Raw genomic sequence first — 19698 nt, 5'->3', positions numbered from 1 at the left:
GAGAATCAAGACTTGTAGTGTGAACGCAGCAAAAATGCCCTGCTGAGGTTCAAACGGAGCATGAGAATGAGGTAGTAAAGTCATTGAGTAACTCTTAATGTGGCACTGTAGGTGCCAGATGAGCTGGGCCAAGAAATTCAAAAACCATCATGATTTACAGAGAATGGTCTGGAAAAAGAACGAATATCCAATGTATAAGCCAAACGTCAGACTGGTTCAAAGTGAGGGAAAGGTCCCAAACAGTAGCTCAAATAAGCACTCGTCACAGCCAAGAAGAGCATCGCTGACCGCACTAAACATAAGAACCGGAAACCGAGGCTGCAGTTCTCACAGGCTCACCAGTATTTCACAATAGAAGAGTGTGTCAACTATTCAGTCTGCTGCTGGTGTAATTTATGGTGTGAGTGTCTGTGTGTATTGTCTTTGAGCTTCTTAGTTTAACCCAACAGGATGATACACTATGTCACAAAACACAGGTCATCTCGAACATGACTGGTTTCACTGTACTCCAGTGACCTCAACGGGTCAAATGTTTGCCCAAACAAACTGAAATTAAATCCGTTTTTTCCCCCCAAATTTAAATATGAATTAGGTAAATCAATAAACACTGTTTATCGGGGGAGGCTAAAAGTAGATAAAGTAGACCGATAACACCTGGGAGTTAAACAGCCATGCATGCAGCTGGCCTCAGTCAAGAAAAAACTATGCTGAGACATGGAATCAGATCCCTGGTCCTCCCAGATAAACATCTTAATTCGTGTCTGACCTTGTGAAGACTAGGATGGTAGCGGTTGTGTTCAGCAACACAGTTTTGTGTCAATTTACTTACTGGTTGTTGGTCTCTGCAGTAAACGGCTCGAGCTAAATGAAAACTCTGCACACATTCATTCTTAAAACAAGGTTACTTTGCACCCCGTACCAAACCATACATTACTGCAGCGTCCGACTCTCCCGGCTGAGATTACGTTTTCAGGTTCCCTCGGCTGCAACTAAAGCCAAACTTTCCAAACACAATGAGAAGTTTGAAAAGCGGCACATCTGTCAAGCGACGTGCATACGTTCTCGTCCAAACGTCGCCGGCAGCCAGAGCTCAGCAGATCAATCACAGAAACGTCTGGAACGGTGTCAAAATGTGGACGTACAGTGCGAGACGCAGAGCACCGTGACACATTCACAACTTAATCCACTGGCAGTCCTCCCCCATGAATCACACTTTGGTTCCATCAGTGCGGTTTAGCATTAACAAACCCCTCATCATGAGTTTTACACAGCTCCAGCCATGACTCATGAGTTATGAGCAGTGGAACCGACATCCCTCCCAAATTTCTCTCTCTGGCTGCAGGCCAATAATTCCTTTTTTTTTCCCCTGAACCCAGAGGCTGTTAACGAGCATAAAATATTGACAGGGGCCAAATAAAATCTAACTAGCGCCCACTCCATGCATAAAGAGCACAAACCTCTCCTTAACAGCTAAAGATACGCGCCATCAAGTAAAATTAACAACTCCGCAAATTAATGACTGAAACTTTTAGTTACTGCCGGTCTCATTAGTGTCAGTTAATGAGCTTAAAGGCAGATATTTTGGACACACACAGCCTCAGCCAGCGCAACACGCACTTCCTGCCAGCGAACGGCTGTATGTACGACGAGTACGGCGCGATGTTGGCAGGTGTCACAATTACTACTTTTGTCGAGCTAAGCACTTTCATCTGGGTCCTTTTAAAGATCCCCACATTTAAAAATCAGAGCGAGATCGGGAGCCGAGGATGAAAAGCGGAGGCGCCGCGCTCGATTCAGCTCGTCCTCCTTTTTTTTCCGAGGTCAATTAAACCTATCCTGGGGTTGCGTCAGCTGGGAAGGAGCTAAAGATGTACAGTTTCAGGGTTACGCAAGAGTGTCGATTTGCTTTTAGAGACGTATTCTATTATTAATCCTTACAGGAAAAAAATATATATATACTTAAACGGAGCGCTACAAGTTGCTGTTATTTGTACCCGAGATGAGAAATGAATGGCTACTCCTTAGGTATGAGACGGACATGTCTGAATCCCATAGCAAAAAGTGCGAGCGCATGCACTTTCGCTGTGAGCCTGCATTTATTTTGCCGGCATGCACATCTCAGAAGCTGTGCCAAAACTTTGGCAAAGATAGTCCTTTTTGAAAATACTGCAACGCATTGTTGCTTGGCAACTTCAAGCAAGGGGAAAAAAAAAAAAAAAGAAATATATATTTATATATATTAATGGATTTTCCAAAAAATCCATTAAAAAACAGCCCTGAGATACAGCTGCACTGATGAGCATAATCCATCATTTTAAATGGGACAACTTTGGTAATTTCTTCTAACATGGCTTTACCACGCAGCTAATTACCACATTTAGTGGAACTATTTTCACTTCTTTCAATCAGGACGCACTCTTACATGACAGTGGGCACAGCAAAGTGGCAAAACTGAATATGAATGAGTGAGTTCACATGCTGTGGCTGTAAGACCTACTTTAAATACCGCGGTAACAATGGTGTCTTTTATAAAGTTCTATATGACTTTAGAATGATTGATTATATTAATCAGTGCGGTGCGTCTCTGCTGCTGTTTTTTTTTTTTTTTATGTATTATTGAACAACAGCAGGGGCTTGTGACTCCAGCTTTAGGTAAAACCGTAGCACTAAACACAAAGCAGGAATATCACACGATGTAGACTACGATCACATTCAAGTCAACAGTTTCAAATTTACTGAACAGAAAAGTCATGTTACGACAAGGATTTTGCATAAGTGTTCAACATTAGATTCCTTTTTGATCCCGTGAGCCAAAATAGATTTATAAAGATAGAACTTTCATCCAATCATCTTAATTTAAAAGAGTCACATTAAATATACATGCAGGTAAACCCGTTTTCTGCCATCAGAACAATAAGAGTCTCCATCGTTTTTTCAGTTTCTCAAACACCCAACATCAACATGACCACATTTTGTGCAACTCAAATGAAACCAACCTCCTTTTATTAGATAAAATACACTTTCCTCTTTACGTCACTGGAGCTCATAATCTGTGGTCATTTATGTCAAGTCGAACAGGTGAAATATTTCAAGGGAAAAGATGTTTTTTTTGTGTTTCCATTTCAGAGAAGTTTCACATTTACTCAGTGTTTTGAAAACGATGTCCTTTTACACGAAAATGGAAGAAATGCTGAAAATAGTGTAGTTTTTAAACGTAGAGCCACTAGTGGGTGCTGCTTTTTTGAACACGTGTGCACAGTAAACAATGTTCTAAACATTAATAATGGTGAGTGCATGGACATTCGTATGAACAGATGATGAAGTTAGACTGCTATTACATAAGAACTAGATACTACGGATGTGGTAGCGTGTAGCAGCGTGTAGCAGCTTTTCAGAAAAATCTCCCCCCACCACCACCTTTCAATGAAGACGGATTTATTTTTGAAAAGTTGCATTTTCAGTGCTCCAAGCGTCGCTGTCATGTGAATAGATCCCCAAAACGCAACAAACGTTTTCCATTTTCACTTAAAAACGTTTTTTTTTGTAAAAAAGGGGCCCCAAGTGTTATCGTGTGTTCCAAATGTATTGGAATTTGGGAATCCGAACCATTTTTGTCGTTGCTGCGTGTTAGTTGTTAAAGAGCCGCTCACCTGGTGTCAGAATCTTGAGTTAAAGTGCGTTTGAAGGTCTCAGCTTCAGTATGGCTGGGCATGGTGTACCGGCTTCATCAACAAAATGTAGCTTCGATAGCAGTTTTTCTAACGTTTTCATGTTGCCTGTTGGTATAGATACAATCGTCTTGAGAACAAAAATACTTTTTTGTACTCTGAAAGAGCGAGCGAAACAACACATTTAGAAATACAATTGACTCAACCGTTCATTGTCATAGTGTCACAATAACCGAAAAAGCTTGAGCTTTTATAAGTCGACCAATGAAGCTGTAGTTGAAATCAGAATCAAGTAAGTCTGTACATAATCCTTCCAGCACCCAATGGATGCAAGTAAATGATGAAATATTTCACTAGATAAGCGTCAATCCAGTCTAACAGAAGGCATGGCATCAAATAAAGATCCTGATGATTCACCCTCTGGGCACCACTGTGTTTGTATTAATATCATGCCAATCAAACATAAAGCAGCCCAAGAAATCTGTTTTCTTCCCTTTGCCAAACAGTAAAGTTTGACATTAATGTCAGTCAACATGAAGTGTCATCTGCAAAATTTGTTTTCTCCTCCAGAGATCATCATTCAAAGTGAATGATGAAAGGAAACTAAGCTTTGTAAGTAAAACCTGTATTGTCCAAGTTTTCCCAGAGTTGTGCGAATATGCACTGTGCTTGAATTTTGAGCTTGCTCGTTGTAATACCACTTTGAACCACACGGACGATAGTAGAGTCATCATCTCTTGTTTATTAGTCAGGTGTTCTAATACTGCATCTCTATAGCATTTCACCCAGAATAAATGACATTATTAACTTCTGGGAGAAGCATTTTCTTTCTTTATACATTATCAATATCAACATATGTGCAAAGAGGCAAATGATACCATCCTAGCTACATAAAGATCAAGACTTTAAAAATAGAATTCTCCTATAAAATATCACCAAACCTTGTGCAGCTCTAACTCACCAGTCAGCACACAGAACTGGCGCGACATAGATTCAGCCCACTGTAGCTTTCAAGAGAACAACACACATTATGCTGCTGTAAACTTTGATCATAATCTCATCAGCTCAAAGTGAAAGTAAATATTTTTGCTGAACTTGAAGAAAACGACAAGAGGGATTCCTCCAGATATTACATTTATAGCTCCAGCAGCTGCTGTCACCAAGCCCTGAAAACCAAGTATAAATCTAAAGAACATTTCAGCAGAACGCCAGAATTTCAGTCGCCGAGTACAAGAAAAGGTTGTTTTTCTTTTTGTTTTGTTTTTTCCCCACTTTGCTCACAGATTTGCCTGAATAGAGAGATTAGCAATGAAAAGCAGGTATTTGCAGAGGCAGCTAGGTGTGTAATGATGTGGGAGTTCAGTTTTTCACAGCAAACAGACGGTTTAAATTAATCTGTAGGCAAATGACTGAATGTGCATTACGTAGATCATTTCCCTGCGCATCGGTAGGTATTCTATATGAGGCGGCGTGCTGCACGTCGATATTCCAGAAGGTCAATAAACCGTCGCTGGGATAGCGGCGATCCTCATATCCATGAACTCGGGAGAGGCGCGGCGTTATATCCGCCGCAATCATCTCCGCTCAATCTTCGACTCGAAGCGGCTCCGTCGGGAATCAAACCCACTTGATGTAGTTCCTTCTCCATTGTATATTCATTGTTTGAATAGGCTCATCTCGCACAGCTTTGCTGCTCAAACAACAGCGCTGCCCGCCGCGTTAGATAGCCGCGGTCTTTTTCCCCTAATTCAGCACGGCGGCGGGTGTGAGATTACCTTGTGTGTGCGTGTGTGTGTCTTCTAACTGATCAACAACTAGATGAAGGAAAACCAGCCTTCAGATTTTACATCCATTACCCTCCTGTTTGAGATTTCAGTGGGATTCGTGTCGTTATCTCATCCGTGCAACAAAGACAAATGATTGCATCTTGAAGAGCGACGGAAAAGTTGCAGTTTGCTTTAATTTAGGTGAAGCGGAGGGCGTTGAGTGATGTTGCCACAGTGGGATGAGAAATTTGGGGCAACCGTTAAGATTTTGAGGAACTAACGTGGGGCTTGTTTATATTTCCATACTTTTATTTCCACCCCCCACCCCCACCTTCTTTCAAGGACAAACCTCAGACATGCAAACTACCATTATTTTTAGTCTTTGCTGTTTTTTTGAAGTGCGGTGGTGTTGAAGTGGCGAGCGGAGCGGGCCCCCCCAACAATCCGCTATCATCCGTAGAAGGTAGTCTCTTCATATCTCACTTGGAAATGAATGGGGACATTAAAATGCATAAGTTCCCTGCCTTGAATCTAAATAAAAATGCTAATGAAACGCTGTGGGTATTAATAATGGAGAGGACGAGTTTCCTTTTATTTGCTGGGGAAACACTTGACGAAAGGTTCCACACGGTGACAGCCGCAACTTGTTTTGATGCATCGGGATTTACGACACGGCATATCCTCTTGACGTTTTAAAAAATTAACAACAGCGACTAATTAAGGGCTTTAATTACCGCCTGGTTTTGTAGCGAGCTGAATAATGGAATATGACTGTGCACAATATTGTATTATATATGTATCTTTGCACTTCCTACAGGGACTAATTATACGCTTTAAAAATAAGACTAATTCATGATATAAGGCGGGAGTCTGCCCTTTGGCCCGCCTCAACTCTCTCGGGTTCCTGCTATTAGCACACACGCCATAAGGAGATTAGCATTAAACTCAGGAGTGGATCCGACAGGAAGTGATATCTATGTAAAGTGAACAGTGTTCGCCGACATTTGCTCCAGTCTGAAGAGGAAGCGCTTGAAGAAAGCCGACAACACGTGGCACGTGTCAGCAATCTCACTCTAGTGTCATTAAATCCCACAGTTCAGGCTGAAGAGCCCGACTTCAGTAATAGGAGAAAATTGAATATTGTTCAGCCCATGAAAGAGGCTAAATAAAACCTTTTCATTAAAAAAAAAAAAAAAAAAAAAAACATAAACAGGGAGCAGAGGTTGGAGATGATAATATATCGTCTGATTATGTCATGTCCTTTCCAATTACCTGAGCAGCTCCAGGGGAATAAAAAGTTGAGGGGGAAGCGTGTTCATGCTCCAACAGGAGCGATTTGCTTAAAATATGATTGACTTTCCAAATACAAAAGCATCGACTTTCACACTCCACTGGGGTATAATTATGCTTCTGCAGCTCCTGCCAAGAGAAACCCTCAGGCATGTGACCACGGGGGGTTGGACATACATGTCACTTTTCTTTTCTTTTCTTTTTTTTTTTTAAATGCCTTTCCAGGAGAAACCAGCCAGGCTTTGATTTCTCTCATAATCATGTTATCACTTTTATCTCATCTCGATTGTCCTGATATTCTCTGTGGCTCGTCCTTGCCATCTTTCACCCCGCCCTGCAAAAGGTTACACCGGCCAGCCAAGTCGATATCCTCGTCTGAATCTGCGATCCTGTAAAGCTGTGGCGTGAATAATCATTCCGTCACTGTCGATATTTCAAAGTCGATGCTGCAGCCTCGATTTGCTCACACTGGAGCAGGAACCGTCATGGCCGACTCTCAGGGTCTCTCAGCCCAGGACCACCTGTTGGCAACGTACAGTTCGTTTAACTTGGGGGGGAAAATTCACAAGTTTTACTTCTGCATACTGGATTTACTCATGAGGGCAGATGAGGAAAAGTAGCGTAGGTGTTTGGCCTTATGAGAAGAAGAAGTGGACATTTCAGTGTTAATATTTGCAGATTGCTTTCGGAACAAACCAAAAAGCGTTCACCAACTGGCCGTTTACTCTCTTAGCACTACTTTGCACAACAACGTTTCAAGTGAAAACATTTTTGCACTTTTGTTTCGGAAAAGTTTGGAAAACAGTGTCCGTTTAAACAGAAAATGGCTCAAAATGATGTAGTGAGCATGCCAGGACACGAGGTGGCACTGTTTGTTGGTTTTTTTTTTGTGATGAAACCAGATACACACGCATGCAGAGAACACAACACTATAAACATTAACAATGCCAAGTGCAGGGACAGTCATATGGACACACGATGGAGTTGGATTGCCATTACAGTGACTCTCCACTATAAAGCTGCCAAGTCCCCGGAGAACGTGGACCGGGGAGTCATGACCCTCTGGAGGCCGCCATGTTTGTTATTGTCCATCAACTGGCGCATGTTGCAGGAGGACTACTTACTATGGCCGTGGGGTGCCTGCGTAGTAGCAGCGTTTCGGAAAAGCTGGGTTTTCCCCCCGTTTACACGGAGAGATTGTTAAAAGTTTCACCTGGGAAGCAGTTTTCAAAAAGTTGCATTTTCAGTGACTCAGAGGACCGTAGGAAACACCCAAAATTAAATGGAAGTTTTCCATTTTCACTTGAAAATATTGTTGTGTAAACGAGGGCCATAAAGTAAATGTTCTCTTAGAGACCTGAACCAAATTGTCAATCAAAATTGGTATTTGTCCAACTTAATAGAGCAAATCATTATCATGAATATCAATACGCAAAATAGGCAAATTGTAAAAGACTGATGTAAATTATGAGCAGGAGAAAGAACAGTTTCTTAAAAGAACAAATCTCAAAAGCACAAATACATAATCATCTACTTAAATGTTTCTACAAATCATACAATCAAAGCTGACATGGAGCAAAGACGGGGGACAAACAGGAGACCACACTCATTCAGACCGACAGGTTAGTGACCCGTCCTACCCGACCTTCTCAAAAGAAGGTACCAGCGTGGCTCCAGACGAAGAACCGACAGTCGAATTGTGTTCTGGGTACATGAATGAATCTACCCAAAAATATCCACGATCCAGTGAATGTTACAATATCGCTTTATAATTCATAGTGGTGACACGGCTGTTGTTTTGCAGTTGGTGTCAAATTCTTTTGGGACTTCACCAACTAAATAACTTCTCCCCCAGTTTCACAAACACAACTGGGGTCGCGTATCGAGCTCCAGCGTCGAGATGCAGGCGGCACACGCTCGACACTGTACCTGAACACTCTGCGTGCACTAGCTACTCTACTGCTAAACATGCAGCTCACGCTGTGCTCAATGACCATGTGACACTGGTGACAGTCAGTATTTTACTTTTCACTGATTAAATTCAGTTATTGCAAAAAAACACAAATCATCTTATAGTAAAAATCTGCATTTTCTCATTTATGGCAAATTTGACACGAAGCATAAATCAGCTAATTCAATTGAATTGTTCCATTTCACTATCCCCGTCCCGTTTCCCACAATACTAAAATACTTCACGGTGAAAAACTAGCAGAATATTACAGTAACTATGCGACAGTAATACCACACTGCCTGTTTTCACCATTGAAAAGGGGGTTGGGTCAGGGTGCTTTTCACACCATAGTCTTTTACTTCTTAATTTCAAATCAAACAGGTAGAAGGGATCAGTCATTATTTTTGACCGAATATTCTGCAGCTTTAATCATGAATCAGAAATGAAAAGTTAAGATTGAGTGTAAAACCATTACAACAGCATAACAGACAAACGGTCAGATATATTTACTAAATACTGATAAGTGGACATCATAAATGACATTATTGAAGGATGGGAGTCTGTCTGAACCTCCTTCAAGGAAAACGACACAACTGTCCCATAGAATATAGAATTTTCTGATCCCCCGCCCACAACCACATCAGTGGGAGGCTTAAACTGACAGTCTGACAATGCTCAATGCTCAATGCAAGCAAATGAAATATGTTGTCACAGTGACTCTCTTTTGTTTTCCTCTCATTGAATACAGTTGTCAAAAAAAAAACAAAAAAAAAACAGTGCAACAAATATCTAAATGGCAGAATTCAAATATTATTATTCAAATTATATCTGACGTGTGGCTACCCCACACTGGTGTTGGATAAAAGCATGAATGCTTTATGAACGCTCGTTCTTACCCCACACGTTAAAGAAGACTTTTCTTTTTTTTTTAAACCAGCTTCTTCAAACACTAAAGTTGATCATTTTGAAACACCGAAAAAAGGGAGGATAAATTAGGTATTATTCATCGGAAGGGAACGATCATAATTCATTGAAAGAATCCATCCCATTTATCTCCAGAGTGCAACCAAAAGTAGCAGGACTTCAGCCAATATTTAATAATCCTGGCACCACCTGCGACGGATGGTGCAGTCCGGTACAGATTTTGAGCAGTCACTGCCGAGGCGGAGAGGAAGAAAAAAAAAAAAAAAAGTTGTGCATTGCACTTTGCAAGTATTCGCCCAACAAGCGTTACTGCTTGAGGAGAGTCGGGGCTGGAGTCTCTCCCAGCATGCAGAGGCAGGAAAACACCCAGCCTGTCCATCACAGCGCTAATACGCCCTGACATGCAATTCAAACACACTGCCAGGCTAATGCACACATGTAGTGTGGGCAGAGAGCTGCCCGTGTTTGGACAGGAGGAAGCAGTCCACTGTATTTACAGCCACTGCTGGAACAGGCTCTGACCTTCAGCACAAATCTGCTTCAACTCGCGCCGACTTCTGCCGCCACCTGATTTACACAAGTCATGCTGGCTAATCCGGAGGCGCACGCTCCTGTTGCAGTTTTTGTGGCGTTGGTGCGCCGAGACGGCTCGCTCTAATGAGTCGTACGGGGTTTTCTGCAGAGCGTCACGATGACACATTCATTAGATTCGGGAGGGTGGACGCGGGCAAAGCAAGTCAAGACCGGACTTTACACCCTACTACTGCCATCGCACGAAAAGATGATTATGCCCAGAGAGCATTTATAGAGAACAGTGCTGATTATCTTCCTTCCATTCAACCATCATCTCCTATTCCACCGTTATTGAGTTCAGAGTCTCGGGCCACTGGAGCCGATCCCAGCCAGCCGAGGGCGAAGGCAGAGTGCACACTACACGGGGCGCCAGTCCTTCACAGGGGAAATACAAAAAGAGAAAATCACACATACATGCTCACATTTTCATCTCATGGCCCAACTACTCTTGGAAAGCAATATTTGCCTCTCATGCAAATGATTTGCTTATGAATGACATCAAGTCACTACCAGATTAGCACTCATCTCACAGCAAGACTCTATCTGGTTTGAGACCAAGCTTGTAATCAGCATGTTCTCCCTGGGCATGTGGGGGCTTTATCTGGATGGGTCTTTTCCCCCCCCAGAGTCCAAACACAAGCATTAGAGATTACTTGGCGACTCAAAGTTGCCCATAGATGCGAGTTTGTGTATGAAGCAGTCCGTCTCTCTGTGTTTGGCTGGGATCAGCTGCAATATTCAGCGACCACAAGTTGGCTATGGCTTTATAGAAGACGGATGAAAGTTACTACCCACCAGGACAATGATGGAGGTAATAAATACGAGCCTTGTTAACTCCTTTTCTCTCACTTTCGCTTCATTTCGCAGCAGAGCTGTGGAAGCCTGCATGCTGCAAACAGGCGCATCCCTAATTGACACATGCAGGCATCAGTTCACGCCCATATCTTTGTTCTGAAAGAAGAGGCTTAACAAGCAGAAGTCTGAGTTTAGTTACAGTAGAACCCCAGGAGAGCATGCGCTAAAGGCCCCGAAACTTCATCAGGCACGTCAATGACCACCTGGTGTGGAGTGCGAGCATCCGGTGCAACAGTCTGTGCAATTTTAGCCACGAGTTGGTGGTAAATAATGAGCTGGAAACCGTCTGAAAACCGAGCTCGCTCTGGACACAATTGAGCTGCAGACTGGCACGTCCCTCCTGGCTCAGGTGTCCAGCTTTAAAAGTGGGAAAAGGTGAGAGCATTGCAGGGCCACATTGGCCGAGGCGCTACCGGATCCTGACGAGGTGTTAACTGGACTAAATGTGGAGGAAGATGGTCTGGGCTCTCTTCAAAACTTTCTGAAAAACCTTAACAGTTCGGCAAGGTATGCATTAATCATGTGGAGCATTTATGACCAATCCAGTCCAAGTGCAAACATGACATTTTACCTTAGAATGTCCTTTCCTGGGACTCCAAATAATACAAAATGTTAAGACATTTCTTGGAGCACAGTGCCTGCGAGGGACTTTGGGAAAAGGTCAGATCTCCAGTAGCTTTTAATCATTAGGTTAAAAATAGTCTAAACCCAAATCTAACTAGGTGCATCAGCTCGATGAAGATGGGAAAAAGCATCAACCAGTAAGTAAAAACAGTGAGGGCACGAAGCTGCCTCTAACCTGAAACTCATTTCTATTCCAAATACACCCAATAACTAACCCTCTCATTAGAAATATAACGGCGACATCCTGTGCTGTCGTTAGAGTTAAAGGTGGGTGTTCGTGATGCTCCTGCCACAGCGAGTCAACTACCGACCGAAACGCGCCGTGAAGGAACATCGAACCAGACTGCGTTTAGATATGCGCCAGTTTAAGAATGATCTCATTTTAAATTGTTGATACGACTCCCTAAAAGCAATAAACAGTTTTCGCGTATGAACACGCGGTTTATTGTGTATTCGGCATGTGCGTGGAAAATCCTAACCCTGATTCTGGCTGCATTTTACCAATTTTTTTTTATTACACGAAACGCGCAGCGTCGCCAAAGCGAGTCGCTCACGCTTAAGTGCCATAACGTAATTCAATAAACACAGTCATTTAAACAAAGTTGTAAGTGCATGGGATTAGCAGCAAAACAGTTTACTACATGTATGCCGATTTGTGCAGATGCTCCAACAGGTTAACCCTGTGAACACATAATGTGCAGCTCCGTTCTATAAAGTATTTACGAGCGAGGAAAACAAAATCGGTCCGTTTTTCGAAGGGAGTCTGGAGTGCGTATCCGTGCGTGAAGGCGTCAAACTGCCAAGCCCGCATGCATGAATGCGACGTGACAGCCGAGGACTGAGTTTTCCCGGTGACACGGAGTACTTGCCGAAGTTGGAACGGGGAGGCTGGCGGGTCGCTCGATCAGCTCAGGCTGCTGCTTCCCGGCCACATTCATCTCCCATCCGCTCACTTCCAGAGTTTCTCAAGTCATTTATCCTGCAGCGGGGTTTGCGTGCGTTATTCAACGGCGTCCCGTCTCCCAACGCTGGCGGGCGGAGAGAGCATGCCTGATTGCGCTGGCGCGAGGCGCTGCTATTTTTTTATTTTTTTTTTTAGTTGTTTTCTTAATGAAACAGCTGTGCGAATCCCGAAATGTGATGAACTGGAGCCACAGTGGGGACCAATGAGGAGGAGCGGCGGCTGCTCGTGGCTCCGCGGCTCTGCACGCAGCCGCTCATCACTCCGAACGACAACCCCTCCCGTGCGATACGTCACTGCACGACCGGACCCGCATCCCGCCGCGCGCCGCAATTCAGCCAGTGACAAGAAGAGCGACAGAGCTGCTGTCTCTGTTCTGCTTACTAAGCAGTTTAAAGTGAAAATGCTCAATTATTAATTATTATTATTATTATTATTATTATTATTATTATTATTATTATTATTATTATTATTATTATTATTATTATTATTATGTGTAGCTTACTGTTGACTAATTGACTTATAGTGGCTTGCAAAAGTATTCTTCCCACCATGAGCCACCGTTAGATGCAATAACAGCTTCAAGTCTTTTGGGGTCTGTCTCTACATGCTTTGGCTTTTATGTTTTAGGTCGTCATCCTGCTGGAAGGTGAACCTCCCCACAGCATGATGCTGCCACCACCGTGTTCCGCAGTGGGAATGGTGTGTTCAGGGTGACGTGCAGTGCCAGTTATAAACAACACAGCATTTTGTGTTTAGTCCAAAAAGATACGTTTTGGTCTCATCTGACCACTGAGCCCTGTCCTCCACATGTTTGTCAGACATGTCTGTCTGATGTGTTCTTTGGTCTTCATGAGGCCGTTGGTCCACTAATGTCCTCTAATGAAGGTTGAGCATCCCATTTCATCTAAAGTGACCCAAAGACACATGATAGCAACATGAAAGATGTTATCCTGGAAGAAGAAGAAGAACAAAAGCACTAGCCTGTATCAGTGGTTGTGAAAGTTTGCCTCCCCTGGGGGCAGAACTGAGATTCAAAGGAATCCCTTTTTCCTTGCAGGATTTTTGTCATTAACAATTTTTTTCCTCCATTAACTAGCCTGCGTCCGCGTTGGCGGCGATGCATAACAAGCGCTAAATGATCGGCAACATAATTTATAAATGTTGCCCGCAGCCGCCTGCGAGACGGGAGTTTATCTTGGGTTTAATGTTGCTGCTTCTTCTTCTTCTTGTCACAAATGTGTTTCGACCAAACACTGCGACCCTGCAAACTGTAGAGCATCTTCCTCCGAGTAATTTATGTTCCATCAGATTAACCTAATTCACGAATCAGTCATCAGGCCGGCCCGCAACAGCGCTCACAGCTCAGCCAATCTGTCACAACAACTCCAAGTTAATGCAACTGTATGCACATTATTTGGACAGGCCCAACTGAAGGAGGCAAAGTAAGAGCACTTTCCACTCCCAAGACACTTGGGATACTTCATCTTTAATAGCTATCCTACGAAGGGTTAATCCCAACTGACCGTGGGCAAAAAAAAAAAATGCCCTCAAAACACAGACGAGAATAACACGCTCAACATGCAGCACACTCCAATCAGACATCGTCTTTATGTGAGGCAAAAGTGCGGCAAGTAGTTCTTTTCTATTGTCACTAACTTCCAAAAGTATCTTTGTCTTTAATGAAGTGTTAATTGGGAGTCATTAGAACGAGACCGGCGCTGGTGGAGGCAGTGAAATGTGTCTGACTCGAACGTGAATTGAAGTTCTTCCGCCGGGTGTTCAGGTGGAGCTCGGCGGCTAAATCTTAATGGATACTGGCACTAATTAATTTCTGTGGACATTTGGGAAGCCTCCCGGGCAGAGCTTCAGGGCGGCATGCATGGATGGATTAGTAAGCGGGCTCTGGGGTCGGATCCGGTCAGGGCCACTCCGGCCTGATCCCAGATATGTAACTGATTTGTTTTTTTTCCAGAAAGCGACACACACAAACAGAAGTGTGACTGACAGGGAAACATCAGACCTAAAATGCTCCAGATGTGACAAAAAAAATAATAAAAATGGCAATAATAGGACAACAGAGCGACACGGTGTCCTACCAATGGAGGGAGAACGACAACAGAGAGGTGCAGCGCGGTTTTAACAAGACACAAATAAAATAAGATAAAAATCTGATAGAAAACTAGCAGACGTGTCATAAAGCTGCTGTTTGGTCCTTATGTTTTGGTTTTCCAGTGTCTCCTGTCCGTACTCCCCTCCTACTATTGTTCTATGTCTTGTCAGTTCCTTAGTGTTAGCGGTCTTATTTCATGTCTTTTGCTAAAAAAAAAAAAAAAAAAAGGTACCTCTACTTGTCTGGTTACTTTCCTCAGTCGAGTCTGATCTGTGGTGTCACACTTGGGTTTTCTCATCCTCTCAGTGTGTCGGCGCTGCCCTGTGCTGATTAACGCTGTTTCTCGCATTCCTTTCTCTTTGGTTCATGTCACATCCGCCGTATTGTCCCAGTGCACTTCATGCACCGCGAAGTTGTCGCAAGCTGAGGGATCGTGACGGAATCCTCTGCCGTGGTGCAAAAATGGTGATTTTTGACAGTGAGGGGGGTTTTTTCAAGGATAGCCATGGTGTTTGTGTCCAAAAACTGCCAGAGTTAGAAACTGCAAACGAGCTGCCGCAAGCACATCCCGCGTACGTCATCGACACTCAGCGACTTTCAGGAAGTGACTCACCAGCGCCGAGAAGCAAGTCCTTCTAATTACAACACATATTTTACCTCAGTGAGAATCTAATTTCTTCTTTTCTACCTGATTTGACTTTTAGTACAATATTTAGACTTCGGTGTCGTTGGCCGAACACCTGCCAAAGATCAATCTTGCAGTATAAATATTGAACTCCCGGGCTACTCAGCTGGAACTAATGAACCTTTTTGGATGAGAGGTGAAACTTTAAAAAAAACAAAAAAAAAAACGTCAAGTAAGTCTAGTTACCTTTAAGGGAATAATTGGATAATAAAGCTTGTAAGGTTGCTAAAAGTGGGAAAGTCTAGAGAGGCTTTTAATCGCTCCGTCTGCGTGATCAGTGTTCAGATAGAATCATTTTGTACTTGATTCTCGGTTTCCGACCTCCCGTTCTCAGTAACGTGGTCGTTACTTTGATTCCTGTGGACCGCGCTTTAGCTTTTCCACTTTTGGGACTTTTCGTTTTCAGTAGTCGTCACCTATTAATGATTGATTTTGTTTGTCACCCCCGGGGTCTGTGTGACAAACGCGGAGAATTTGGTGGGGTGTACGAGTTGTTAGGAAAACAAAAATGAATCATAAGAGATGCAAAGTAAACAACATAAAACATTAAAAAAAAAAAGAAGGTAATAAGACACAAGACAACCCGAGTGTGCCGCAAATCAATAATGTGACACCGACTGGCTACAGAGTGACTAAAATGATTCATAGGCACCGCCGAAAAAGACAACATGACCCACATGAGGCATAAAGCGGAATATATAATAAATAATCGGGAAAGAAAGAAAGAGACCAATAGATACCCAAAATGTGAAATAAGTTACAGTGTACAGGACGCATCAGTTTAACAAAAAGACCGGTAAAGCTACCAAATAGACTAAAACAAAAAGTAAAAGTACAATTAAAGTAAATGTCCAAATGGGAAAAAGCCACAAAGGGACAACAAATGGCTACTGAGAGCAAAATGTTCAAGATAAGAACTAGAATACAAAAGGCATGTCAAGAAAATAGTAATAAATTTATATGGAAAGGAAAGTATTCATGAAGAAAGGCAAAAAATAACAACAATGAAAACAAAATACGAGGCTTGGTAGACAAGATAAAAAAACAACAACTAAAATCCCACCAAAAAAGAAGCCCAGATAAAACGAGAAACTGCAAAGAATGAGGCAGACAGCGACACAAACTGATAACAAACTGAATCTTCAGGGTTTGTGTCTCTTTCACAACAAAGAAAAACGGCTGGGACAGAGCGTGGTCCATTTACATGTCAGTGCCGGAGGGGGGGGGGGTCAGCTGCTTCCATCATGCGAGGTGGCGGCGGTGGCAGGCCTGGCTTGTTTTCCCGGAGCGAGAGGGGAGGAGGGGTCAGCGATGTCCCGATGGCCCCGGGGGAGCCAGCGCTGACCCCCCCTGCAGCCTCCCGCTGCAGCTCTGCACATTTCAGTGGTTTTAACAGGTCTCGACACAACATGTGACACCCTCCTCCGATAACCGGCACACTGTCGGGAGCAGCAGGGAATACAAATCCGGCGTTTCAAGCAGCCGAGCGGCGCGCGGTCCCCGAGAGCTGGGTTTTTTTTTTTTGTTTCATTTTGCACGTTTACCGGCCTCCAATCAGAGGGACACTTTCACTCCATGTTGGGGATCAGAGCTTTGTGTGACTCTGGGAAGGGAACAATGATGGCGGAGCGCGGCATTACAGCCGCCGCTGTCACCGTGGAGTATGAAAAGGTGTCATCAGGGGATTGGAGGAGAAGCTAAATCAGCTTTCACACCGCAGCAGCAGCCATCCCACTCTGAAAATCTGATGGGGTGATGTATTAGGCCTGTTACACATTTCAGGGAAAAATGAGAGAGGAAAAAAAAAAAATCAAAACAAAACAAGCTTGCAGCTTTAATACTTTAAAACTGCACACACGCACACACACACACGCACACACACACACACACACGAAGGCCGTGAAGTTTAATGCGCAGCCTTGACTTTTAGTTAAACATTGCTTGAGGTCCAGAGTTGGTACAAAGTTTAAAAATAAAAAAAAAAACAGAAAAGAATATGCAACATAAATGTTTCAAAGAAACATCAAGACGCGTCAAATCTCATGCATATATCATGCATCCATCCAGCCTCACTTCTATACCTGATTTATCCAGCTCAGGGTCGATCGCCTGGAGCCAATCTCAGCGGACAATGTGTTCAAGCTCGGGTTATTAAAGTGTGGATAGGAAGAGCCCGCCCACGCAGAGCTCCAACCACGTTGTGTTCCCGCAACTTCACGTTTTATACACCCAGGAGGTGCATAAAGGGTTTTATTAAGGTCTGTTCACAGCCATCCATTTTCTCCCACTTATCCCTTTCCGGGTCGCAGGGGTGGCAGCCTGAGCACCGTCACCCTGCTCACACCGCACCGATTAAGAACCTTTCCTGCAGGTGGTGAGCCCACGAGAAGGGGGCACCCGGCATGGGACATGAACCCTCTACCCTGAGTTTGCGAGTATCATGCTCTACCAGCTGAGCTAACCGGGTGCTCTGTTCACAATATAGATAATATTACTATTTCCAACGACTGTTGACAATATTCGGGTATAAAAAGCACAACTCTTCCAGTAAAACACACAAACGCCACAATGCATATTATGGTTTGAAACACATTTCCATATTATGCACAGTGCAATGGCAAACAAAACAAATGTATATCTTCCAGGCAAAGCTCCATCAGAGGCAAACGAGAACAGACAGAAGAGGCAGAGAATGAGAGACAGACAATAGTCGAAAGCATGTGAAGTCTGTTCTCTGACTCCCCCACCCCTCCCCCCCACCCCCAAACCCCCCCCCCCCCCCCCCCCAGCCACCCCCCCCCCCCCCCCGTGGCCGCGGTCACGCAGGGAAAGATAACAGGTGTAAATGATGGTACAAACAATTCCATTTATCTGGGAGAGTTTCAGGGCCCGACACTGTGAAGCCCACGTCGGGGCACTTTGAGAGGACAGAGCAATTGTTAAAGTCAATAAAAACCTGTTTTTTTTTTCCCCCCACGATGACGAGTCAGAACATCGGCGGTGGAAAAACTGTGGGACAATCAGAAAACAGTCAGCCATCATGTGAATGCAGTCAGCCCGTTCTGTTTCTTGATGCTGGTCATTTGGCTGCTGCTATTCAGGACCTCCACGCTGGAAACTCGCAGCTTTATTCAGAAAGCATGGCGAGAGAGAGAGAGAGAGAGAGAGAGAGAGAGAGAGAGAGAGAGAGAGAGAGAGAGAGAGAGAGAGAGAGAGAGAGAGAGAGAGAGAGAGAGAGATTAGAAAAAAAAAAAACTGACACAGATGAACCCTCAAAATACTTTATTAACAATTTAGACAATCCATTCATTGAACTTTTCCCTGAGAAAACAAACAAACTAAGAATATTAGTTTTCTCTTGCAGTCAGAAAATGTGGCGCTGCAGCCAGCGTCTATTCAGCCAAGGTTCTTTCAAAAACTGGGCTTGCGTGGCTGAAATGACGATCATTTAAACAGTAGGAGTGACGTCAGCGCAGGTCGAACGTCAAGGACTCAGTGAAAATGTTCGTATTTCACCACGGCGACGGTAGTTGTCACAACTTTGAGAGTGTTACCCAGAAGGCGTCCAGTAGAGACCGCAGCGTTTTACAACAGGAAATATGAATGAAGTGAGAAGAGGGAGTCAGAATTGTGTTTAGTCACTTATCAATTGTAAGTATTTTCTTACAGTCACTGGGTTTTCTTTTATTTAAAGAAAAAAAAAAAAAGTAGAGTCGCTCGTTACTGCAAACAAGATGCAACGACAGCAGGAACTCGGTAGAGCGCAGACCTGAGCAGGGGGGCGTCTCCGTGGCAACCAACGCTGAACTCCTTTGATTTCTTCCATGGGTTTTCTGGGATTCATTCAGAAACGTCCCAAAATCTAATCGATTGGTCCTCGGATGAAGACAAATCACCCCTGAAGATTTCATGGAATTTGGGTTAATGGTTTTTGTGAAAGGTTGGTCAATTATATACATACAAACCAATAATAAAATAAATAAAATAAATAAAATAAATAAAATAAATAAAATAAATAAAATAAATAAAATAAATAAAATAAATAAAATAAATAAAATAAAATTAAATTAAATTAAATTATATTATATTATATTATATTATATTAAATTAAATTAATACAAATTAAATTAAATTTAATTTAATTTAATTTAATTAATACACACAAACAAAAACATAACCTTCTCAACCAAACTTTCATTGGCCAAGGTGAATATTTACCTGTAAAAGTAATTCTTGCATTACTTTTGTCGGTTTCAATAAGTATATAATATAAGGTGTGATGTAAAAA

The 19698-nt window shown here is 43.1% G+C and overlaps 1 protein-coding gene across 2 annotated transcripts in view; it reads right to left on the bottom strand.

The window, feature by feature from the left end:
* The window catches only part of sntg2 (syntrophin, gamma 2), a gene marked incomplete at its 5' end in the record, with an annotated part of 94001 nt that extends 81122 nt beyond the window's left edge, over positions 1–12879 (bottom strand). The window contains one exon of one of the 2 annotated variants that reach the window (XM_080480851.1): positions 12521–12879. Coding sequence is in view for 1 of the 2 variants with exons in the window: in XM_080480852.1 (XP_080336978.1) it covers positions 12521–12589 (69 nt within the window). The remainder of the gene's footprint in view (positions 1–12520) is intronic. The other variant, XM_080480852.1, reaches the window with a different exon arrangement.
* Between the last annotated feature and the right edge of the window lie 6819 nt (positions 12880–19698).

Source organism: Lipophrys pholis (genome assembly GCF_963383615.2).
Source record: "Lipophrys pholis genome assembly, chromosome: 14".
NCBI lineage: Eukaryota > Metazoa > Chordata > Actinopteri > Blenniiformes > Blenniidae > Lipophrys > Lipophrys pholis.
This window is presented reverse-complemented; position numbering and strand designations above follow the sequence as displayed.